This window comes from Triturus cristatus, chromosome 4_1, assembly GCF_964204655.1.
Source record: "Triturus cristatus chromosome 4_1, aTriCri1.1, whole genome shotgun sequence".
Lineage (NCBI taxonomy): Eukaryota > Metazoa > Chordata > Amphibia > Caudata > Salamandridae > Triturus > Triturus cristatus.
The window spans coordinates 659,189,367-659,216,323 of NC_140585.1; the positions used below are offsets into that span (position 1 = coordinate 659,189,367).

Sequence of the window (26,957 nt, forward strand, 5' to 3'; positions counted from 1 at the left end):
CTTATGGTGAATAGGTTAAAGACAACCTTTATTGAAAGCTATCCTACTGGTAGCTATGGAGAGCAGCCTTCAGGCTAAGTCTTGAAGGAATGTAAAGCAGCTTGTTTTACCAGTCTATAATCTCTTGAACGATCAAATGAAAGGACAACCACACCAGGTATATATTTAAAATATATGTATTTAAGATAAAAACACACCCCTCTAGTCTCTTTATGAGACTAGAGTTTGAAGTACTTAATTTACAAGCTGGAATCAACAGTAATAGCACAAATACACGTTTGGGCCCTAAGGGTGTACCAAACCATATACCAATAAAGTGGTATAAGAACCACGACTGAACTAGACACAAGGCCTAGAGCCTGTAGAATCGCTGGGACCCCAAGGAACCACCCGAGGTAGTGACACAGGGGACCCACGGGGACTGTGTGCAGTGTGTAAACACAACCGTGGGTTCCCGTCAGCTTCTATGGGCAATGTCGCGGTTGGAAATTTAAAGATTAGGGACACTTAGAATCGAGTCCGGACCAAACCCTTTTGGACTTGAAAAGTTCTAGGGCTAGCACCCACGGGAGCACCGGAGTACTCGAATTACCTTACCCAGGGGAGCCGGGTGCATAGGTGTCATTTGGTGTTGGGTCGCGTCGTCGATTGCAATGGAAGCTGGCAAAGAACTGCTGCTGCCGTGAAGAGGAGAAGTGTCCGGAGAGATCCAAGCCTGGATCTAGGATGGAAGGGACCTGAAAGCAGATGGTACAGAGTCTGGGTCACTTGCCAGTGACCGAGGGCAGGATGTACCAATGCCCACAGATGTCGTGTGCTCCATTTGAGTTGACAGGTGTCTTGACTCTTCAGCCACAAGGTCCAGGAGGCGTCGACGAAGTCCACAAGCTGGAGTCGAGCTGTCCCACGAAGTCTGTCGAGTGCTGCGGTGTCGGCGACCAGATTGGACCCAACAAGCCTTAGCAACGTCAAGTCTCGTGGAACGAGAAGGACGTCGGTGCAGACCAGCAAGGTCTGAGGGACTCACCCAGCGAGAGTAAGTCAGGGCACGTATGGAGCTACCAGGGAAGCCCATGTAGAAGAGGAGTTGCCTTCGTGGGGACCCACTAGCCAACGGGCTAGCAATCGTGAAGGAGCCTCGAGCGGTCGCACTGGAACCTGGCCCACGGGTCACTCGTGGAGTGGAGGCCAGAGATCTTCGGTGCAGTCAGTGCTCAAGGCTGGGGCAACTCGGAGCCCAAATCAGAACTTCAAGGATGAACAGGAAGTCGATGTACCAGCAATAGTACGCGGTGCCCAGGGGTCACGGTTCCTCGTCACCCACGATAGCCACGGGCCTCAGCTTTGCTGTGGACTCAGGGTAGCCTCGGGAAGTCAGGAAATCCATCTCTGGTGATGCAGAGACTTCGGCGTCCAACGGGAGCTTCGGAATTGCAGACCGGACAGTTGCTTCTTTGGTGCCTGCAAAGCAGGGGAGTCCCTCCTTGACTCCAAGGGAGATTTCTTCAGTGTTCTAGTCAGGATAGAACGTCGAAGGTCCAGGATATATATTGCAGAGTTTCATCCAGGGTAATCTAAAGTCTCAAGGACTGGGTTCCCATACTTATACTAAGTTTGGGGGTTGGAAATACTCTAGGGACCCACCTATGGGAGGGTTTGGAAAGAGGGGTGGTTACACCCATTTCCTTTGTCCAGTTTCGCGCCAGAGCAGGGGCAGGTAGCCCCTGCAACCGGTTTGAACTGGACTATGCACAGGGACACCAAGTGTGCCCCCAGTGCAGGACTTGAAAGCACCAGAGAGTGCTCCCGCCCAGCCCCAATATCTGCCTGTCTGGGGAGGTGGTTACACCTCCCTGGAATTGTCCATGCCTCCCCTGCCGGAGTTTCGGTCAGCAGCAGGAGGCCAGACCCATGTCTGTGGCAGAGGCATCCATTTTGTGACGCCAGGGCTTTAGAAAGTCCTACTGGGTTAGACCAGTGTGAACATGTCTCTCCCTCTAGAAGGGTGGAATGCTACCCCCGCCGCCAGAGCTGGCGGGGGAGGGTAGTATTCCAAAGCGCTTGACACCAAACACGACCTGTTTCCGTGCAGCCATCCAAAGTTAGCATTTACCGCAAGGTTATAATGCGCTTAAGAGTATATGGTAAGGCTGCACCACAAACAGCATCAGAGGAGGTACTCCGAACGCTGCAGAGGGGCTCTGTTCATGCAGGGGCACCCCTCTCACATAAAAACCAAGCACCCTGCCTTCAGGATTGTTAAGGTCTGCCATAGGAGTGACTTATAGGTTTTATATGTGTGTGCAATAATAGTGATATAGGTAGCCTATACCACTGTAAGGGGTGCAAGCACCACCTTACCCAGGCTGCAGTAGCAGACCTGTGGTGCCATTTTGGAGTACTTACCAGGGGTGGCATAATACATGCTTCAGTCCCTGGTAGGCCTCTGAGGTACCTATGCCATAGGTACATAGTATACCATATACTAGGGGCTTATAAGGCACTCCAGAATCCAATTAGATATGTACCTAATGCACATGGAAACCATTTTAGAGAGGAAGCAGCTAGGCTGTGGTCCTGATTAGCAGGGCCACTGCCAGACTAAGGTCGAAAAACAGTGAAACACCAGCAAAAAGTGGGGGTACCCATGTGAAGCAGATCCTACTCTCCTACAGTTGTTTGCTGCACACCTTGCACTGAGTAAGTGATAATGGAGTGAGGTGTGATAAGAGGCCCGCTGTAGGGACATCTGAGTCTAGGGCAGCCCTTATTTGGCATATCCGAACTCCTTCATGCATTGTGTCTGTAGTAAAAAGCAAGTCATCTAGAAAAGGGCCAGAGAGTGCTGGCCACTCTCCAGTTACTAACTGCAGTGGCAGCCAGAAGTTTCGGGGTTAGTGATGTATTTTGGAAAGAGGCTGGTTGACTGAAAGGTTGTTTCACCCCCAGTGAGTCTCACTGCTTTTACCTGTTTAGCCAGTAAATTTGATACTTGTATAGCGCATTACTCACCCGCAAGGGTCTCAAGGCGCTTGTACGAATACCGCTGTGGAACCCATCCTGGCTTTCCCTGCGAGTCGTCCACTCCTGGGCACCCCCAAGGTGGAGGCCAGGCATCCTTAGCGTGTACAATGCGTCTTTGACCGCCATGTGTCTGAGAAATGTTACTGCGCCAAGATGGTTGTATTTCAGCCTTTCCATTTAGACATCTCGGTTGATGTCATCGGTGTGAGTCCAGGTTGGTGCATGCCGTGTAGCAGAGCTATAATTACAGCACTACCAGCCGCCCCTCACTTAAGTCGTGCTACACAAATATGAAATACATATGTTACAAACATCCCAACACAGAACAGTTTCATCAGTTACGATCTAGTCATGAGGTTTTTTTTTAATGTGAGTTAAGTATATATTGTAAGTCCATATTAGAATTCGGACACTAGCAACATTTTCTCTGAGGTTAATGCTGTCTGTCATTGCGATGAAAAATGGTATCAACTTGCTCAGACCTGAATCTAGCCCACTATACAGCTTGCATGGCAACTTTCCATATGAAGAAATTATTGTATATGTATTAGCAGATATCTAATTAAGGATGTGGCCAAAATGAGCTTGAGATGTCCCATCGTTCTCATATTGGAATCAGTTGAATGTAAGTCAGATTTAGAAAAATGTAATGTAAGTCAACTTAAAAGAAATGCTTCAGATGACAATGTATTGAAAGATACCGAGATTGTACCTTTCCTGCCGTTAGCTATACTGTGGAAAATATAAACACGTTGGTTTAATTATCTCCTTTCTGTTAATCCCTGTTCATTTAAAAACGGATTAGAAGAACACACTTTGCTCTTTCACTTTCGTTGCGTATGCAGCAAACCTTGGCATCGTGCTGCAAAGTCTGACATTTGATTTTAAAGTAACTTATCTCTTTACCATGTTTTTTCACTTCCACAGGTACAATGCTACCAAGGTTCAGCCTGTCGAAACTATGCATCTAGCTGTGGTGGCCTGTGGAGAACGTTTGGAGGAGACTGTTACAATGCTGAAGTCTGCAATTATATTTAGTAAAAAACGACTTCACTTTCACATTTTTGCAGAGGACCAACTGCACGCCGGCTTTAAAGAAATCGTAAGTGCATGTATAGCTATATGTGTATATGGCATAACTATAACGCTAACCTTGCCAGAAGGCAACGGAGTGCTGTACATGGTTAAAGCCAAAAAGTATAGAGGAAGCTGATTTGTGAACGTTTCAAGTTTTGTGATGTTGTGTTCTTAAAGAGGTGAGTCTTCAACTCCTTTTCTCAATTGGCGCAGCGCTGGTGCGGTCCTGATGGGTACGGGGATGTTGTTCCAGATCCTGGGTGCATAGATCGAAAAAGCCTGTTGTCTTGTTTTTTTCTTGTTTGCACTTCTTGGCTGCGGATGTGCTGAGAACCACCAGAGATGGGAAACCTTACTGCAAGATAATCAAGTGTGCCCGTTGTGATTGGCTTTGTAAATAATAACGCTTGTTGTGAGGATGGTGCGGGCTGGCAAGGGGAGCCAGTGGAGTTCCATCAGGGTGGGGGTACATAAAATAGTGGATTAGATACCAGCACATTGTTAACGCTTCAGCAGTAAAAATGTATTCGCCCATTTCTTTGTTAACAACCTGCTGGCATGTGTTGAAAAACTGGACATGGCAGTACAGATCCATTCCCCATAACACATGGTTCCTCGATACTAGTTGTCAGTTATTTCTGGCTATTTTTTTTATTATTTATTGCCTTTTCGTTTCACATAGTTAACAGAACCACATCTAGTGTACAATAATACCACTCCATATGGGCAGTAGGAAGTCAGGTACATTACATAACACATTTGTCTGTATCATTTTCTAATATAGCATGCATGGTTTGTGCACCCTCCTACATAGGTCCGTTGTCCCGGGAGAGCCATCACGCCCTGTCAAGATGACACAAAGTCCTTGCCTATATCAAGCGAAAATAGCATCTCCTCTCCAATGAGAGGGCAACCGTTACAAGCACTTGTAGTTCTCATGTTGAACATAATAATATGGCTAAAATTCAACTGTGTAATCGCCCCAGACCGTGTGTGTGTATCCTTGTGAAGAATCTCAGCCTACCCCATAATCTGTGTCGCTTGTGGGCCTAGTGTGGCACTCATGCATTGATTGGATTGTCCCAAAGCCAGCGGACCAGGTGATGCTTTCCAGGGTCTGGTCGGTACCTACGTTCATCTGTTCTCCCCGACCCCCACGTCAGTTGCGTCTTAAGCCCTCTCTACCTGGGTAGGATCAGTGATAATGTCCTCAAGGTGGGTGGTCGTCTGTGCACACCTCTAGTTTCTCAAAATAGGTGTCCCAGCTTCCTACTGAGTCCACCACCTCTCCTCTCATGCATAATCATCTGTGGACCACAACCAGTGCCCATTTATGCATGTCTGTCAGCCATCGTTTCAGTGCAGGTGCCGCTGCAGATTTCCAGACCATGGTGATGCAGCGTTTAGCCAAAATCAGTGCTAGAGTTTGGGATCGCAACAAACCCTTCGTTCTTCTGGTAATATGCCTCACATTGAGGAGGCATCGGACAAGGTCTAACGGGCACCAGCAGCTTGTGACCTTCGAATCAGCTTGCGTAACCTGCACCCAAAAGAGGCGCACCACTGCACACGACCATACCATGTGAGGAAAAACTGCCTCTGCTGCGCCGCATCAGGGACACATGTCAGGTGCACCCGGGACATCCTACCAATCCTCTTTGGGGTGAGATATGCATGATGTAGATATTGAAATTGGTTAAGGCTTAACCGCGCATTGCATGCCACCTGTCTAACCACTTGAAGGCATCAGTCCCACTGCTTGGTGGGGAAGCCTGTTCCAAGCACCAAGTTCCATCATTCTCGTAGTCCTGTAGTCACTCCATTGGGCCGTTGCAACAGTGCAGAGTATTGGCACGTGATGGCCTTGGTAGAGTTCCCCCCTGTCAGAACTGCCGCTAATGGCACCCCCAGAAGAGGACGTATCCTGTCAGACCCCCACTAATGACACCCCCAGAAGAGGACATACCCTGTCACACCCCCATGTCCTTCTCATTACATCCCTTAATAATGAATACAGTAGGAACTGGTCCAATCCCAGCCCTTGATGAAGTGATAGGGCTTCAAAAGTACAGAATCTCTCCTCAGTCTCCACATTTCCTCAAGACTAGATCCCCGCTTCCTCCCAGTCCCTCGTGCAATACGTGTCCTTCAATCCTGCACATTCAGGCATTGTCCAGATTGGTAAACTGAGTGCATCTGGTGTCGAGCATGAGCCCCCGCAGGCCTATGTACTGTCTACAGACAGGGAGGGCTGTTTGCAATAGCACGCAGTCCGAGCTTCCTGGGGAATAGTGTCTATTCAAAAGGGCTTGTCCCGCTAGCTCGTCTAGAATCCCTGCACATTTGACTGATGGGGCACCTACTAGCCATCTTAACGGCCACTGTAGTTGGGACGATGCTTAGTAGAGTACATAGTCAGGCGCACTAAGATTGCCCTCCTTCAAGGGGGCAAATAGTTTATTAAGTGCCACCCACTGTTGGCCGGTACCCCATATCAAACTTGTGAGATCCTTAAAGAATGCCTACCGTATAATAAGCAAGATGGCCACAAAAAAATATAATAATCTGGATAATACCAACCTTTTGGTGAAGGGTACTGATTTCATGAGATTTCCTTCCATGACGGCATGTGCCTTATAGTATATTTGTACCCCCAAATACTTGATGGAATCAAACTGCCAGGTTGACTCTGTGCGGGGTAGTGCCTCTCTTTAGTCATTGGGTATTGGAGACCCAGGGATAAGGCAGGACTTATCCGAGTTAATATGGAGTCCCGACATCAGCCCAAAATCGTCTAACACTGCCATAGCTCTTAGTAATGTAGTGTGGTCTGCCTTTAGGTAAATCAATTGGCCATCTTCATATAGACATATAATCTGAGGGCTTACTAGTTTCACAAGCCCCACTGTCGTGCACGGTCATGTATCATGCATGCTAAGGGTTCCATCGCCAGGGCGAACAACAATGGAGACAGGGTACAGCCCTGCCTTTAGCCACTGGGAACTGGTCTGATATCATTTCTCCTGTGCGTACCCGGGCAACCTGTCTAGTGTACAGAAGTGCCACTATTTAAGTAGGGCTGCCCGAACCCCATACGTCACTGTTATGGAGATGTATTACTTTGTATTACGAGTCGTGTGGTGTCACGCGACTCTTGCTTAACATGTCATTTCTTTGTGTGCATTCTAGAGCGGTGCTTTCCACTCGTGAAGATTCCTGCTTAACGTCACTCTGGACGTTGGTTTCTTCACGGTTGGATGGCTCCGGTCGTGGGTGCATTATTTATGCAATAAACCACGTTTACTACTATTGCTGGTACTTGTCTTGTACCTAATAAATTGGCGACGAGCGGGATTCTTCCCCCATTCAGGCTGATGTCATTAGACAACATACCTGTTCAGGGTCAGAGTCTGAACATTGTGACTGGTTTGATTTAATCTATGAGAAACCTTCTTACATTGGTATTTCGGTACCATCTGCAACACGAATCACTCAACCTGTTGTTACTTATAGTGGTGCATTGTCTATACCTCTTTCAAGTTGTGTTTTGGAATCATCTGAAAGTCAACTCACTCAATCTGTTGCCCCTGACTCTTTGCCATCGTCTTCTGAAATTCAGCCCAGTGCTACGGAGATTGGTGAATTGTCTGAGGCAACGGCAAAAAGATCATCACGTGTCAAACAAATTTCGTATAGATTGAGGGACTTTGTTTTGGAATAATGTTATGTATGTTTATTTATTTATTTTTGTTGTTCTTTGAAGAGGGGAAGGTGTTATGGAGATGTATTACTTTGTATTACGAGTCGCGTGGTGTCACGCGACTCTTGCTTAACATGTCATTTCTTTGTGTGCATTCTAGAGCGGTGCTTTCCACTCGTGAAGATTCCTGCTTAACGTCACTCTGGACGTTGGTTTCTTCACGGTTGGATGGCTCCGGTCGTGGGTGCATTATTTATGCAATAAACCACGTTTACTACTATTGCTGGTACTTGTCTTGTACCTAATAGTCACGGAAGGGGACCCAACCCGCTGTCCCCGTATGCCTCGCCCAGTCCATAGTGTGGAACAACTGCTGTAGATTAATGAACGTGTTGCACCCATGTACAAAACCGTTTTGATCTGAGTGAACTAGAGAGGAGACCACCGTAGTCAGGTGATTGGCCAGGACTTTGCCAAGAACCTTATAGTCTAAGTTTAAGAAGGACAGAGGGTGGTTGGACTTCATGTTCAGAGGGTTACGCCCAGGTTTAGGAAGGACAATGATTACTGCTTTTCTCATGGAAGTCAGTATGGTCACATTGGCCACCGCTGCCTCATTCACCTTCAGTAACCGAGTTGCCAACTTGGTGCAGTAATGTGAAAAGAATTCAATCAGGAAGCCTATTCTGCTATAATACCACACTTAGTAAATTCCGATGCCCACTCAGGGCCTGATTACTAGTTAAGCTTTTATTTATAACCCCTGATAAATAACGGTACCACGGAGTACATTATTTATCGGGTGTGATAAATAACACCTATTGCGAGTTCATGGAGAATAAGACGTGGGTTTTGGTGTTTAACGCACCAAAATTCACATAATACTGCAAATATCATGTCGATCTCGATGTGAGCACAAACTTCACTTTGCAACCAACACAGGATTACCATGATTGGTGAAATGAGGGCCTTATTAGCTATGTTAGTCCTTAAAAAGCAGAATACCTTGCCTGAAAGCTTCAAAATTTTGATTTTTTCACAGTTTCTTCTCAGCTTTGCACAGTAAATGGATAATTCACCTATCTGGCAGAGAACCGTGGCAAAGCGCTGGGCAAATCAACTACAGTTGGTTCTTAAGTGCAAAAAACATAAAGTAAAACCCAAAAGCTGTAACTGTCAGATGCTATCCAATCAGAAAACAACCATTTTTAATATATTCCTAATGGTCTCTTTTTCGGTTTTCCCGGATTCTTCTCGACCAATGGCAAGCTATAACCAACAGTGGAGAGAGGGTACTCCAACAGATAGCAGGTCATCCTTCCTGTGACATCTTAAAGCAGTGTCAGTGGATGATGACTTCCTAGAGGTATATTCCATCTATCTTCCAGTAGTTGTTCTCTGAAAATGTGTTTCAGCTAGATTTCTAACTCTCGATTTGTACACCCCCTTTTTATCAATTGTTCCATGGCCCTGCAAAGAGAGGCTCAAACTGAAGGCTATCAGTCTCTTCTCTGTTGAACAATGCTAGCCCAAACACACATCAAAACACATTAGCCTCATTCATTTCCTGTCTGCTAGAGATTCTCCTGGCTCCTTCCATAAACAGAACACTTGAACTAGGAAATGCTATTGTGCACTTTAAATATCCTGCTTGCTGGTTTCCCGCCAGGGAAAAAAGTTTCAAGAGAAATCTGTGTGCATGCAAAGCTTTTTCTCCGGCAATACCCATTTAAACTTCTTTACAAAGAGTGTACACTTGTGATGTGACCACTTCCATAACATACACACACCTAATGAAACATATTACAAGCAGCTGGTCTAGTTTTGTACCGTGAATTACTAGGCCGAGAGCAGCACTATAGCAAACTGTGAATATGTATATATGGCTGAGTGATGGATTTTTAGCACCTTTAGTATGGCCATGTACAACACACCAGACTCGTAATGATGTAGATCTAAATGGATGGCTTGTTATTTTCATTCTATCTGTCTGTCTGTCTGCCTGTCTGTCTGTCTGTCTATCTATCTATCTATCTATCTATCTATCTATCTATATTATGTGTATATATAAATGTGTATATATGTTTGAGTATATATATATATATTATATATATATATTTTCCAACCACAGAATCGCCGCCGGCTATAGTTTTTATGTTCTGATATTTTGGAACTAGGGAATTCACTCACTCACAAATCTGTTATGCCAAGTTGCCACAAGATGGTGCCATATCCACATACTACGATTCCGCTGATTCCAACCACGAAATATCTCGGGCGAAAATAACTTGCGCGGCTACTTCCAAAGGATGAGAGCACCTTTTATTTAGCCCTCCGGTTAGAATGCTCTTTCTTTACCTCTGTAGTAGCCACATTTCAGCTTCTCAGATTCGGATAGCGAGACTCCAAGCCACTTCTGTTCGCTCCAGGATTTTCCTCTGCCTTTTGACCTTCCTTTTTTTTTTTAAACTTGTACCTACGAATATCTGAGTTTGGTACTGGTCTGAGATTTTCTCCAAGGTTTCTAGCTATGTTTAACTTAAACTTTTGAGCCACGAAAATGTATTTTTTTGTGGGTGGGGGGGGGGGGGGCAGGGGGAAAATAAATTGGCACCTAGGTTTCGTTTGCCTGCACCTGACTTTGCAGTGCGTGGAGTTTCTTTCCTACTCTGATCGCCGTGACATCATCTGTAGTTTGCTCCCGGGGGTCAGTTACTTGAATCCTGTTTCTTTCTCGAGTGGACTCTGTGACGGCATGTCTCCCACAGTGGTTTCTTAACAGACATTTGAACAGAGCTGCGCATTTGGGTATGTAGGATTCGATCACAGACCTGCGAATGCTTGAGTTTGACCATATGTAGTTCAGTGCGTTTAATAATTCTTGTACATGCATTTGGTTGTAAATCCGTTGTAATGGTTAGTATTGTTTGGCTTTGTGTCTGTTGTTTTTTTTTTTAAAACCAATTCGGGGTCGTGCCATATGACTGACTGGCGTATTTTGATTGACACGTGCATAAGGTAATTGCGCAGTCCTTCCATGCACGCCTTTCTTGCATCTACTGTAGTAGGAAAGGAGAACTATTTCTAAAGAGGTGTGATATAAAATAGCACTACATATGATCGCTCTCCACTCACCCATCCCAATGTCATGTTTTAGGGTGATTCCGCACCTCGTAATTTCAGCGAAGAAAGATCTCCCAGATCTGTGGACTTCCTCACTGTGTTATTTTTGTTTATGGCTCTGGACTCGGATCTGCTTTTTGAAAAAACGGTTCCACCTGTAGCGAGTTCTCATGCTGCACTTGTTACATTTATTGTAAATACAGTTGCAGACCTCCTCTATTTTTCAAATTCTTTTGTTCCTATCGAAGCCAAAGCAGCGAGTATTTGGCATGAAGTGGTGTGCTTCTCGGACTGGGCGTGGCTAGCCATGAGCTGAGACGGCTGCCTAAATTGCTGCTCATGGTGTGAGCTGCAACACCAGAGAAGTGGAATGGCTCTTGGGATTGCAGATTGAGGTACGGACAGGCAGTGAATTCTTGAGCAGTGAGAAGACCCTCTCGCCCTGCTCAAACAGGCCTTGAGCGGGCCCATGGGGAAGAACTGACAGCAGCCGCAACGCTGCATGTGGACAGAGCCACAGGTGCCACTAGGGTACACAAAGCAGGGAGGTGGAGGAGAACTCGTGTCTGCACTCTGGGGAGGCCCCACGTAGAGCGGGAAGAGGAGCGCCGTGATGGTGGCTGGCGCCTTGTTCAGGCTGCTTATGAGTGACAATAGTAGGCCTGGGCTGAGTTCTACTACACGGAAGTCAGCGAGGTGACCAAAAAGCTCTGCCACGCTTCGTGGAGTTTCGCAAGTGGCAGAGTTTGTTATGTTGTGCCGTTCACGCCGATTTTTAGTGCCAGGTGTTTGTCCCATGCTGTAAAATCTTCGCAACTGCACCATGCGCAGTGCCCGAGTGTGCTTTCTCATTATGCTGCTCGATAATCTGGAGAAACGAGGAAAAAAACGCTGCTCCACTCCGCAGAGTTTTTGGGAACTTTGTGCGCAACGCAGAGTTGTATACACCTAGCGGCTGAAGTGGAACTGAAATAACTACTGAGAGCTGGGACCTTGAGGTGGGCTTGACATGTAGAAGCAATGGAGTGTCTCTTGGCTCTTCACTCCCCTCTACCCCTAACAATGGTGGGCAGAAGCTATGAGTCCAGTCTCTGAATGGAAGAGAGTCCGACTGCAAAACCGGACAAGCTGCTGCAAGTGAAGAAATACTCTCCTATACTTTACCTTGCCCATGAGACAGCGTCTCAGGAAGAAAAGCATTGAGGCAAAGGCACTGACTTTGCTGTCTTCGCAAATCAATATCGACTGGGACAGTGTTGGAAAGCCACGTTGAGGGAGGCTTGAGGTGGTGAAGGCACAGTACATGATGAAGAACGTAAAGGGACCACCAATGAGCAGTTGACAGGCCTAAGTGAGCTCGTCAGGGCAGCTGGACAACCAAAGCTGCCCGGAGATGGGTGTCGTTTGCATAATGATGGGTTCCCTCTTTGCAACTTTTTTCCTGCCCCAGGGACCACAAGACTCTCCCCCACCCCCTTCTTTGACCTCCCTCCCCCCCAAGGAAAGGCAGATCTCTGGAGATGAGGGCTTCTAAATACCAGGGACATACAGTTTTAGTGACATACTGAGATCAGAGCAGTTCATTCTTGCAGCAAGGCCTCAGAACAACAGGAAGAGCCAGTTGGTGCTAAATACTCCAAAAGAGTGCTGGAACCCACATCAGTCACATTGCTAGGTGTGCCCAAAGCCTTGGGTTGCTCAAATGGCTATTAATATTAGGAGTTCTAGAGAGGATTAGGTTTGGTCCCAAATTTTAATCTTCGGTCAAGCTGCTTTAAAAATCCCCTGTGGTCAAAGTTAGATTTAATAGTGTAATCTCATAAGTGCTCACTTCTTATAAATACTTGTAACTGCAGACTACTCCCCTTTAAAATATTCTCCAAGCACCAGACTAGATCCAGAAATGTTTTAGCCATGCTGATGCGTCACTAGGAGGCTCTGCACTGGCTCTGTACCACTTTGGAAATAATTGAGCAGAGCCACCTTTAAGTGCCTCCTGTATGTGCTGATGACAGTTCCTTTCCATCCACACCTTCCAACGGGTATTGGATGCTCCACTCTCAATTTCACCTGCCTGCTGACATCATCTGAACAAAATCCAGTGTGCTACAGAACTATGTCCCCTCCTAAAACGTCAGGCTTCAAACCATGCCGACGCTGTTGGAAACAGATGTCGGTGGTGACCTCCATGATTTGTGTAACTGGTGCTTGGGGCATGATTCAAAGTCATGCAACAAGATCGCCCTTATGCACCCAAAGGAGATCCAGGACGGGGAAGACCAGCTTCACATTGTCAAACACATGAAGTAGTCACAATCCTCATGTAAGTTTTGATTATGCTGCAAGTTGAGGGTGCAGATTCCCTCCCGTTCCTGAGGTTGTTCCTGTTGGAGGTCAACTTCATGGTCAAAGTCCTCCAGTAAGTCAAAGTCTGAAACATAAACGCAAAAAAGGCAAAGTGAGACTCAACACAATTCGACCTCTCTCAATCTAAAGAGAAGGTGTCAAGATGCCAGTCGATCTCCCTTTGGATCTTCAGTCGCTGAGCCGATTCCTCTTTTGGTCCTGGTGCACCCTGTGTTCCCCAGGCCATCGCCAAAGCCGCAGAAGATCAAACCATATAAGGAGTTCATGTGATGATATTTGGCACTGTTCCGGAACCCTTTAGTGTTCTTTGGTGCTCAAAAATCCACACAGGCCATCAGTTGGATCTGTACTCTGCACAGACTAATTGGATTGGGTTTGTCACAGGCTGCACAACGTTGGTCCCTCCCTTGCTGACACCAGTATCTAGATCTCTTTTGAAAGATCCAGTGCTAATTGTGATCAATGTTCCCTCACATTTCATTTGTGTACGGCAGTGTAAGGTCTCTGTGCGCTGCAGCCAAGGCTATGTGTGCCAAGAACCTGACCATGCGTGCGAGTGCAGCGACAAATATCAGTGCAAATACCACTGTAATCTTTTTCATTAAAAAAGTGAAAAGCAGGTGACTTTCCACTCATACAGCACCAGGTGAGGGCGTCTCAGGACAGAGTTGCAATTTAGATACACATGCCATGACATTAATTGGTTATACAGACAAGTACCCGGAAAAAATCCTATAGTTTCCTCACAAAAGAAGGTAAATCAATTGTGCATACTTACAATGAATACAGCCCGTCTAACAATAATGGACTCTGCACAGGCCACACATTATTTATGCTACAGACAGACATTCAACACGTGAACAGCTTAATTAAATCCTTTTATTTTGATGAGAACTTTACATTACACTGCAATGCCAATCCAGTGAGCTATTTTTACAGGCTTCACATATACATTCCAACCATCCATGTTTTCTCCAGTAATCCGGCAAAAAACATGTTACGGCCCTGTAAATGGGCATATAATTCATGTGTTTCGTATTTTGTCTGATTCAGCATTTCAATTTATTTGCGGAGTCATTCGGCCCTCCTGCACAGGGCCAGCTTTAACGCTGGCGGTGCTCGGTGTGACACTGTGTGTTGGTGCCCCTCCATCCATCGTGGAGGTAGTGTCCGCCTCCACCACGGATTCCCTCACGATCACCCTTTAAGTGCCCCTCAAGTCTTCATAACCACACTCTTTCAGATGCATTTAATTAGTTATATAGTGCCACTCATACCAGTGTAGGGGTTTAGATGCTCTATGCATCACACACACATTACACAAAGACAATCAATCATACATGTTTAAATCAGCATATATGAAATGTTACATAAGCCAGAGATCTGCAAGGTGTAGGAGTGACATGTCATCCATACTGCTAGGCAGTATAGTTAGTTTAAGAGTGCTTGGTCTGGAGAAGCACAAACTCAGAATTGAAAACCGAACACCATAGTTACTGGTTGCCTTTAATAATAAGAATCAATTGCTACCCAAATTAATCCATTTTGCAACATTAATCAATGCTCTAAGCTATACTTTGTAGTGTACATGCAGTTCAGGCAGTTATTAGATCACTGTTCTATGTTAGGGTGTTAATTCATAAACTGCAAGTAACAAAAGAATGTCTCTTAGAAAAGCAGAAACCCACTGACCTATGTACATTATATGTACTTCGTGATCTGCATGGTACATGTTCTTTGCAGCAGGCATATTAACCCTCTGTGCTATTGTATGATCGGGCAAACCTCAGCTAGACAAAAAACCGATCTTTCTCCAGGAAGAACATTAATCACCGGAGTTATATTTACATGTATACTGTTGCCAGGAAATTGCTTGAGGCAAGGAACGCAGCATCCGGTGCTTTCAAAACCAAAAATAAACTTGCAAAACCTCCCTGAATACAAACTGAGATTAATTAATCTCTTGGAGGGTCACTCAGTGGCGAGGAACTTCCCAAAGAGGCCCGGTGGAGACAAGAGATATTAGTGGTCTTGAAAGCGAGATAACGGCGCCATCTCAAATCATGACGCGCTCTTTCATGATCACTAATGCATTTAAAAAGCGACACAAGCCCCCGTAGCTGAGCTCCTAATACTGAAAGAAATGCAGCAAATGGCATGTGCAGGAACCACTTGCTGATAGCAACCAAAGTTTCAGATTATGTGTGACATTTTCATAACTTCAGTTTAATTATGAGTGACAGTTCAACGACTACGAGTGACACCTTCTCACAAGCAAAATCAGGCAATGTAGTTCATGCTAAGGGCCGGTTAACAGAGGCCCTGAAAGAAACAGACCACAGGCCACCCTAAGACACCAGCCCATCGCCCAATGCACACCTTCCGAATCTGACCCTGATTCCTGCCTTTCCCCTTGAGTAATGGAGAGAAGTGTCTCCATATTTGGACTTGACACACTGGACCAGGTACTTTTCTCCAGGTGTAGCAGTGCTAGACTCTTTTTGACTCTTGAAGACGAAGCGGTCCATTTGCGCTAAACTTACACCCACTTGACATAGGCGTTATGCTGTGCTGTGAAGATACCAAAGTGTCTCATACGCTCCCATACATTTTTTTTCTTTACATGTGATGAAAGGTAAAAGTAAATGTGACCTTCCTTGCTTTTTCGCCCGGGAGCTTCTCCCTGCCCATATGCTTCTCCCCTACCCACTCCACATTGCTTTTCCTCCAAACTCCGCCTTCTGTTTATTCCCTGCACGCGTGCCCTCCTCTCTTACTCTTTGCCTCTCTTTCCAATCCACACCCTCTGTGTCGTGTTACTCCACCCCGACCCTCCTTTTACCTCGCTTCTCTGTCCCACCCTGCCCTCTGTGTAGCTTGCAGTCCCCCTACCTGAGCCCTTCTTGTTGCCCCTCTGCCTGTACCATAAGTGTCTTACCTCCAACCTGTGCTTCCCAAAAAAAACAAGAAACATTTGTACTTCTTATTTTTTATTTACTGATCTAACTCGGTAAATACGAAAATTCTCACATCATTTTGTAGACGTTCACATGCATGGAGAGCACGTTTGCAAAATGACAGAACGACAGTGTGACAGCACCTTTTGTTTTTCTTTAGACATGTAGCAAAGCATCGGGGATGCTGTACATCATGGCTAAGAATCCCTGGCAAGGTCAATAGGTTCAAAATGCAAGACCTTTCCATTCTGGCGCCTCCTGAATTGTTGCCCTCAGAAAGGCCATTTGAAAGTGCGCACATTCCAGAATTTAAAAAAATGATGGTATTCCCATTCTGGCAAATGTAAGGAGAGCGGTGAGTTTGAGGGGGGACGTGTTGGGTCTACCTGCATTCCAAAAGCGGGGATGCCTTTTTTTTGACTAACTACGGGTTCAGGCAAGGAAGGCAGGATACAACTGAGTGGTTAAATTCCTGTCTGTAATCGTGGCTTGCCAGTTTACCCAGCATGCTGTGATCCTAGACAAAACACATTTTCCTTCTCCTTTGTGTCAACAGAGCTACTTGCTGTGGAAGAGGATAGCTTACTTTCTGCTCCACCTAGATCGCTGCTGCTCCCCCTCAACAAGCAAATGACAGTTTTCGCGCCGCTCGCGTTTTAAAAGTAGTGGCGCAAAAATGGTCTCTGATCTTCAGTGAAGTGTGCGTTTGGATTAGCTTGGGTGCACACGCGCACCTTACAGGGAACACTGGTTGTGATATCTGATCCTGAACCGCTGTCTACATGATCTCAACAGATGCTGCGCTATTAAATCACAGAAGTGCATCCGGTCACTGCACAGCCTGATTCCAGTCCTATTCCTTTTCTGGAACGGACGCACCCTCAGAGACTCCATTGTCTTTCCAGCTCAGATTCTGATGAAAGCTTGCCACCAACCAGAAATGATGATGGTGGAGATGAGGATGATTTACACCGACCTCCCCCATTATGACTCACAAAAGGCAAGACGGCTTGATACATCTTTTGATACAGGGTTGAACTCACCATTTGGCCTTCCAATGGAATAGAGTGCCTTGTTTGCAATGGTAATTTGACGTGCAACTGAGGTGTTGGACCTACAACTACCCTCCATTGAGATTGAGACAAATTTCTTTCTGAAGATCCTGCAGTCCTTGCTCCTCTTCAATAAGACACCAAATAATACTTTAATGGGTACCTAGTCAAAGCCCTTTTCTTGGCTTCTACTAAATGAGAAGGTGGCCAGATCGCTGCCTGGTGACCCAGGTTTCCTCACAAAATTCCTTACTTCTGAAAGTCTAGTTGTTCAGGCTTCAATTAGCAAGATGAACTCCCACCTCCTTCACCACAGTTCGCTCTGATAAAAAAGTTTGGAAAATAAATGTTTTCTATGGCCAGCCTGTCATTGCAGTCAGTCATCACAGTTTGTTTGTTGAGCAGATATACTCACACCCTCTGGGACATCTCCAGCGAGATCTTGCAGGTGGTCCCTAAAGACTTTAGGGCATCACTGGCTCAAATCAATTTGGATGGTCAAGATGCAACCAAATACATGATTCGTGCTGGCCTTGATACCACTGATTGCCTGAGTAGGACAGTTGGCATAAGTGTGGTGCTCTGCTGTCATGTGTGGAAACGCTGCACACGATTCTCTGCATATGTATGGGCCTCTCTCATGGACATGCCTTTCGGTGGATCACACCCGTTGGGTAAAAAAGCAGACTCTGCTTTAGATGCTTTACGGAAAATAGGGCCACAGAATGCTCTTTGGAGCTCTTGACAGCTACCAAACAGTTTCTTCATCAGTTTTCGAGTCTATTTTAAGTGAATGGTGTATAGGCAGTCGCAGTATCCCCAACTTCTACTGCAGTCACCCCAGTTCTTTCGAGCCTGGGGATCAGTGTCTGGTACACAATGTGCAGGATCGAGGGCACTAGTCTTCTCTGTCCCTTTCCCCTGCAGCAACAGCCGCCAAGCTGCTTTAGCTTGCCATTATTGGCGCACAACCACCCCATGGAAGGCAGAATCTAGCATTTCCTCCTAGAGTGGCGTCCCTTCAGATTGTTTGTTTCTGCTCCTCTGAATATCCCCCCCCACCCCCACAATCAGAGCGAATCTCAGGGTAACACCTACCCAGTCTATTGCAGGAGGTATAAGATTTGCTTTCCAAAGGAGCCATCAAGAGGGTTCCGAAATAGGGGAGGGTTGCTACTCTGGATTGCCTCACTTTTCCTTTACTGAAGAAGAATAGAGGCTTCAGACTATCATAGATATTTGTCCTTTAAAAGCCTTCCTATAGAAAGGCTAATTCAAAATGCTCACGCTGGCCTAGGTTCTTTCTGCCTTGTATCCGGATGACTTGATGGTAGCCTTGGATCTGCAGGTCACTTATTTTCATTTATCTATCCAGCAATCCACAGACGATACCTTCGGCTCAAGGTATGCCATAGCATTTCCAGTTCATCATGCTCCTTTTCAGCATCACCAGTGCTCCTCAGGTGTTCATGAAAGTGATGGAGGTGGTCTCCACCTATCTTCTGGGGCCAGGGAACCAGTCTACCCCGTCCTCGATGACTGGCTTGCCACAGTCAGTCGGAGACCACCTCCATACAACGGCAAACCTCTTGACATTGTTGGGATTCACAATTAATGAGCCAACGTCACACCTGACTCCTTTGCAAAGGATTTCTATTACTGGATCTGTTCTGGATATGAGAGAGTTCAGGGTTTTCCCACCATTTCAAAAAGTCCAAGACATTCAGGCAATGAGAGCAGCTCCAATACTTGGCCTGTTAGCCTCCTGCATCCTACTTGTCAACTACACCAGGAGGCATATGTGTGCTATGCAAAGGAATCTGAAGTCCCTGTGGACCTGTTGTGTGTAGATTTAGATTCCGTTTATAGGTTTCCCGATTTATGCCCTTATATAGGTACAATTCATATTGCCCTTATTTAGGCATAGAAAATCCAGCCCTTATTTAGGCATTGTCCATGCTAACCAAATACAGGCATGGTCTCCTACATCCGTCAATCCATGTCACAGCGAGTTCTTGGAAAACCAGACTCTTAAGCCTTTAGGAATTTCCCTTGCTTGGATATTGTTTTCTCCAAGAACTCATTATTATGCATGAACATCTATTCCTTAGGGGTTCATTCATGATGTTCCGATGCCCGACTTTGACGTCAATACAGGCATTCCTAAACACCTTCAAGGTATAAATGTACCTGCACTTGCCCTGGCAAACCACGGTTCTGGTATGGTCCAGTTCGACTGCCTACTTGCGGTTCGCCACGGCAAGTTCGGAAGGAGATCGAGTTCCAGCCTGATGCACTGACCAGACGCTGTCATCCTCCTCGCAGAGAATCCAGCTCCAGTGTTTCTGACTCCCCTTGCGGGGTGTTAGATATCGAGTCCCGGAAAGAGATTCCAACCTCGCAAATTCTAAGGTATGGAGCAGACTAGAACTTAGAGAAACTTTTGGAAACTCTTGGCAAAACTAAACTATAGCTAGCTATACTTTAGAAAACAGCACCTACTTCTTACCTCGTACTTCACTTAGGTTAGGTACTATTTAGACGCATCAGATGAGTATTCACATTTTAGCCTGTGTTATTTATGTATGTATTTTAATTAATATATGTCATAGCTACAACCCATGCTATTGCAGCATTATTTTATCTTTCTGCTAACCCTGTATATATTGTATTTTACAGCCTGTCTTACGATTGTAGCGGTTCATATCTCTTACACGAGAAATAAGACTGTTCAATAAACCCTTTTTATTGAAACGCCCGTCTCTCTATTTCTATGCAACTCGGTAGAAACAAAGCATGCACGATTGACTGAGTGAAACTGTTATCTATTGTTTCCACGGTTCTAAGATTGTTCCGACTCTAAGGGAAACAAAGTTGTCATGTTTATGCAGTTGTCAGAAACTAATCCCTTCTTGTTTATTCGAGAAGTTTCTAGTGACCTCCGAGTTAGCTGGCACACACAAGTAATTAAGTTTAATGTATTCGATAGAGACATACTGACCTCAGTCCTACGTCACATCTATAGTGTATATTATTCCAATGCGCAGAGCCTATCAGGGATATAGGAGCTACACTACAGACCGAGCACCGGGGCAACCTGTCGGGTGCCATCCAGGTTTCGGAGGTGACTGTACATAATCTGCAGTGGTGGCTGCATGACCACAATTAGACTAGCGACAACCCCTTTCCCTTTCAGCCAGCTAGACATGACGATGGTTGTGGATGCATCTCTACTGGGTTGCGAAGGTCATCTGCAGGAGATCGAGATTAGACGATTCTGGTCTCTGGGGGCAACCTTGCTACATATCAATCAGTTGGAGTTGTGACCATTCATCTGGCGTTGAAGGCCCTTTCCACCATCCATCAAATAGAGACTGGTATAATACCTCACAGACATCACCCCTGCCATGCAACAGGCAGAGCAGAGTTGGGGCCTGTGCCAAGAGGCAGTGTCCCTTTGCAGTTGACTGGAGCAATAGAACATCTCCCACATTGAGAACCACCTGGCGGGATGCTTGAATGACTGCACGGACAAGCTCGACTGGCAGTTCATGGCAGATCATAAATAGCATCTGCATTGCGCGGTGGGACAAGGCATCTCCCGACAGTGAGGAGAATCCTGGCTAGATATTTCCACCAATGCCGAGAATGCATAGTGTCAAAACATTGAAGTTCCTGCAAATACCTTTGCTAGGAGATGCTTTCCTGCTGGAGTGGAGCACAGGATTCCTGTACGCCTTTCTGCCTATGCCTCTCCTGCTTGAGTTTTGAAGATGATGAGGAACGACTAGGCACAAGTCATCCTAGTGGCTCTGCACTGGCCTGCCTCTCCCCTTTGCACTCATCGTGAGTCCCAATCTAGCCACACATCTGCATAAGCCCACCTGTTCTCGTTGGCCATGGTTCGTCCATTCTCTGGACACTACGTGTCAGGTGGGGTCGTCTTCACAGTTTTAAGTTTCAGTCCGCTGTTTGGGATCTGTCCATTTCCCTGTTCTCTAAGTGGTGATCTATAATGGGAGTTAGAATAGGGCTGCAGCGCTTTCCGGATCACTTTGTTCATAGCTCTCCTCCAACTTCACTGTTTCTGCTGTATAGGGTGAGCCTTTCTGCAGGCAAGTGAGCTTCCTCCTAACTGCCCTTAGTCACTGCCCTTGCTCAGTTTGCTCCAGAGAGCAGTTCAATCACCTGAGTTGTCCAGGGGTCCCTCACCAGCATGAATATTTAGGATTAAGTGTTCCACATTTCGGAGCCTCAAAGCCTTGTGAATGCCATCTTGCTCTACCAGGCCACACCTCTCCCCAAGGACGTCAATACTTTTTATCACTATGGGTATGATGAAAATCTCCTTAATGGGCCCCTTATACTTGTCAACTGTTGCCTGTTTTGCTTTCTCACATACGGAAACAGGAATCTTAAGAGTGCTCTTAGAATATATACAAGAATACTTACAACAAATCCACTGTCTTCATCACCATCAATCCAGCCCCTAAGACAAACTAAAACTGCCTCCACTATGCTATACACTGCAGAAGATCTCACCTTCCCCGGTGGCACCAAAAAGCTTATTAATTGTAATTTATCTAGCAGCAGCTTATGATAGAGCAAACCACAACATTTGCTATCCATTCTAGAAGTGGTGGTAGCCAGTACCAGCAAGTTGGCAGCGTTTTAGAAAGTATCTGCTTATTCCACCTAGAGGGTTGCTGCAAAATCTGCATTAGATCTGTTGAATCCTCCAATCTTAAAATATCACACTGGCGGTAATCAATTACCCCCAATTTCGAACGGCCACATGTTCATTCTTGCTCATGTGCTTGAAAAATAACTGGTGCCGATCTGTGCCCATGACACACATCATATCCACCAGGGGATTGATCAGGGATTAGTATCACATGATGTCATCCATTATTAATTGAGGGAAAGCTTCCTGTGGCAAATCGAAGACCAGAGTACTGTCGTAGCAGACCGCACCAGATTCCAAGCCCTATGGCCCTATGGTCTTTCAAAGGTGTGGGATGCCCACTTGAGTTATTGCATCACTCCTCCTATATCTTATACAGTGCATTATGATAGTTGGAGCCTAAGCACTCATTTTGCTTATATTTTAGTTGTTTTAGCAGACAAGTTTTATTGAGTCAGTGCTGAAAATCTGACAAGATTCATGGTATTTTACAGTCATCAGCAGAGTATATTCCTTTATTTGGGGGGACTTTTGATTAGCTGCAAAGCAGAGATGTAGTTTCACTGACAGATAACCAATCCACTCACTCCTGCTCATCTTGTTTTAAGGCCACATGTAAAAATCCTCCTAAAGTTGAGTTAGGCTTCAGATTTGAATCTTACAATGGGATTGTTGATATTCTCTGAGCATTCACTATCTCCAGCAGATAGGGGACTACATACATTAAGGGTCACATAAGCAAAATAATTTAGGGAGGCTAGTTAACTATTTGTCACATTTAGACAGAAGTCATCGCTGTCTCAGCTCAGATTCAAGAGTTCGAATAGGTGAGGAAACGTATTCACGACTATTGCCACCTGCAAGGGGGATGCTTCTTGGTACTTTGTGCAAAGGTTATGAATCGATATCAAATCCACAAAGCGAAATATAACCATTGCTTATCTCTGAGAAACGTTTTACAGCTTCAGTGTTGTTACAAATGTACTTTTGGCCCACTCACCTTCAGAAAGAGATGTGACCTTCTAGATGTAATCATAGGAGAGTTTCTATATATCCTCCCCCATAGTAGACACCCTATTTTTTCAAAAATGTATAAAAACACGTTTTAAATCGATTCCTGATCCAACCAGTAGATGACAGACTAAATCAGAGCACATTAATCTTTAAATGATATTAAGTTGCAGAAATGTATTACAGGTAAGTGACCAATTTCCTTTATTATGTTGGCCTTTAGAGCACACAGCTTACACAATGTCTTCAACTGACATTGAGTGTTGTTTTTGTTTTGTAGTTTAATACCTGGGCTTTTCCAGAGAAATTTACATACACATTATACCCGATTACCTTTCCTTCGGAGAATGCAGCAGAATGGAAAAAGCTATTTAAACCTTGTGCATCACAAAGATTATTTCTACCGGTAAGATATCTTTTGTAACTTCTTCAAGTAAGGCCATATTGTCCTAAAAGTCAAATTCTTCATTATTAATAATCATTTTTTTTAGGTTTATGGCTACATACTGGATATAAAAAATCAGGGAGGTTTATGTGGGGTATGTGATGGCCAGCTTTTGTTTGTTTTTCAGGCTAGGGGATGCTTAGTTTAGAATTGCATTCTTGTTGGCTGCAGCTATATTTCTAAGTTTTTTTAATCTATCAAACACTCCCTAACTACTGTGTATCACCATGCTTAATCATGGGACTTCTAGAGGTTCTGAAATTGGTCCTGTAGAACGGTTTGAGATTTTCACACAAACATATTCGTTTCTATTAATGTACACATTCTCTGCAGTGTGTCATGTACAGGAGGTCTGCAACTATACATTTTCCAGTTTTCCTATTTATTTCAGTGATGGTTACATCTTGAATTATAGTACAATCATTACATGCATTGTGAAGATGCTAGAGCCTCATAATTACCAAATTTTCAGGAAGGACATATTAAACAGAAGTTGAGTTTGGGGGCTGTCCAGTTTTATTAGAACTATTTAATAAGATTCCCTCTACCCACTCGCACCACAACAACCAATGAGACATATATTTTGAGATTTAATATTAATCTATTATTAATTAGTTTCCTTCAGAATACGTGCAGGCCTTCATGCCCTATTGCTCTCCAGAAATGTGACTATAGAGTCCTCCTTCAACAAAGCTTGGCGAGGCCATTGAGAGATGTGATAAATTGTTGAATAATCCTATGCCCTATCGAGTTGAGTGATGCCATGGGACAGTTGTATTTTGTCCAATGCATCTTGTCATCTCCTACAAGTAATTGGTTCCTTATTGTATATTTGATTTCTGTTAAAACTTAATCAATGGGAGAAATTACGGTCACCCCTTTCTCTTGGTTAAACCATGCCGACATCAAAGTTATTACATTAGAATATCACCTTATCTCCAGAATGAAGACAGATATCCACTATTTTTATTTAGGACAAGGGCAAAAATAACCAGCTCCCTCTTTAAGTCTCTTTGTGGATCACTGGAAAATCTGCTCAGTGAGTCTTCGTTTTGCCTCATGTTAACCTTCCTTAGTAACTCTTAAGACCTTGTTTCAATACTGTGGCTCATGGAGCCAAGAAACGTATTGGAACCCCTTCTGCCCCATGGTACTTTTTCAAGGTAAAAGTATAGATGCAAAGCTCTCTACAATTTTAGGCAGAGTGGAGGAAAATTAAAATTAAATTGCATCAAAAAATATAATGGTAATATGACAGTAACAATGACATTGGAACTCCTTAAAATGTGAGTAACTTGTTAACACCCCAAATTTGCAGTGAACAACAAATCATGAGCAAGATCTTTGTAACAGTTCCTCTAGCTTTCCTGATACTGTAGGAACCGGTAGGGCTAGCTATGTGGTGACTGCTAAACATGAGGCTTCCTTGATTACTTCCACCTCAATAGCTTCTTAATATTTGAGGCTATTTACAACATAAAGTATCTAAAAAGTTTGTTTTACAGTTTCTAATCTGAAAAAACCTAATTGCGTTCATTTAATACTGCTGGATTTAATATATGACTGTTCAGTCAATCAAATCAATCAATCAAACAGTATTTGTATAGCGCAGCACTGTAACTCCTAAGTGTATTTGGGCGCAGAGAGAGCCATGTCACCTTTGAAAAGCCAGGTCTTGAGTTACTTTCTGAAGTCTGCCAGGGAGGTGCTGTTCTGAGTTGGAGGGGCAGGTCGTTCCTGGTCTTGGCGGCGATGAAGGAAAAGGAGCGCCTCCTGCTGCAGCTGCAATGGATGTGGGTGTGTGTGTGTGAGAGAGGCGAAGCACAGGTGTCTTGAGGACAGGTGGAAGGTCAGTTGAAGGTTGATATATGATGGTCCTTGATTGTGGAGAGCTCTTAAACTGGCATCTCTTCTGGATGGGGAGCCAGTCGAGGTTTATGAGGTGAGGGGTGATGTGAGTCCATTTAGAGAGATCCAGAATGAGTCAGGCTGCAGTGTTTTGTATGGTCTGAAGTCTTTTGAGGAGCCGGGTGGAGATTCCAGCATAGAGAGCGTTGCCATAGTCGAAACGATTGGTGACAAAGGCGTGTGTGATGGTCTTTCTGGTGGTGATAGGGATCCATCTGGAGAGTTTGTGGAGCATTTGAAGGGTGTGGAAGCAGGAAGAGGCGACTGCATTGACTTGTCATTTAATGGTAAGTTGGCTGTAGAGGATGATGCCGCAGTTGCGTGCATGGTCTGTTGGTGTGGGAGTTGGTCCGAATTCTGCCAGCCACCAGCTTTGGTCCCATACGGAGTTGTTTCTTCCAAAGATCTGTAATTCTGTTTTGTCGGAGTTGAGTTTGAATCAGCTGTCTCATCCATTTTGCCACGTTGGTCATGGCATTGCAGAAATTGGTTTTGGTGTTGGAGAGGTCCTCGGTGAGTGAGGGTATTAGTTGGGCGGTCGTCAGCGTAGGAGATTATGTTGAGTCTGTGGAATCTGACAACATCTGTGAGCAGGGTCATGTAGATGTTGAACAGGATGGGGCTGAGGGATGAAGCTTGGAGTTTGCTGCAAATTATGTTCTTGGGTGCAGAGGTGAAGGGGGCAGTCGGATTCTCTGAGTGTGCCCTGAAAGGAAAGAAGCGATCTACTTGAGAGCCTTCTTCTGTTTGTCGATGTTGTGGACTCTGTTGATGAGGGTGTGGTAGAAGATGGTGTCGAACGCAGAAGAGAGGTCGAGGAGGATCAGGGCCACAGTTTCTCTGCAATTGAGGAGAGTCCTGATGTCTTCTGTGACTGCGATCAGCGCGGTCACAGTGCTGTGGTTTGCACAGAATCCTGATTGTGAGGCGTTGAGTAGGTGGTTTTGATCCAGGTATACAGTGAGCTGTTGGTTGATGGCCTCCACAAGTACTTTGGTTGTGTAGGGGAGCGGGGAGATCGGTCTATAACGTTTTAGGTCGCTGGGGTCGACAGAGGGCTTCTTTAGGAGAAATCTGACCGCTACATATTTCCATAGGTCTGGGAAGACTTCTGTGGAAATGGAGGTGTTGAAGATTCTAGTGAGTTCCTTGCTGATTGGGTTGGCTCCGAGGTTTAAAAGAAAGAAGGGGCAGCAGTCGTTGGGCGCCACTGAGTGGATGGACAACATGATGGCTGTGGTGGTCTGGGTGATGAGTAGAGACCATGTAGTTATCGTTGGGCTGGTATTCGCTCTTTGGTCGAGGTTGTCGAGGCTGAGAGTGGGGGTTGGGTGTTGAAGTTGTTGTAGATGGTGGCAATCTTGCTGTGGAAGTGTTCTGAAAGAGTCGCAGAGTTCTTGGGAGGGATGGATGGTGTTCTCTGTGGCTGTCGAGTTGGAGTATTCTTTGACAATTGTGAAGAGTTCCTTCGTGTGGTTGGCTGCAGTATCGATGCGAGCGATGATGGCTTCTCTCTTGGCTTCATTTATATGCAGGTAGTAGTTGCTGAGGGCTGCTTTGTTGGCGGGTCTGTCCGAGGGGTCCTTGGTGGCGCGCCAGCGCTTCTTGA

General features: G+C 45.2%; 1 protein-coding gene across 2 annotated transcripts in view; it reads left to right on the forward strand.

Annotated features, from left to right (window-relative positions):
• The window catches only part of GXYLT1 (glucoside xylosyltransferase 1), a 180,599-nt gene that overhangs the window by 78,812 nt on the left and 74,830 nt on the right, over positions 1-26,957 (forward strand). For both annotated transcript variants that reach the window (XM_085653073.1, XM_085653074.1), the window contains 2 exons: positions 3,952-4,126; positions 23,276-23,401. In XM_085653073.1, coding sequence (XP_085509199.1) covers positions 3,952-4,126; positions 23,276-23,401 — 301 coding nt within the window. The remainder of the gene's footprint in view (positions 1-3,951; positions 4,127-23,275; positions 23,402-26,957) is intronic.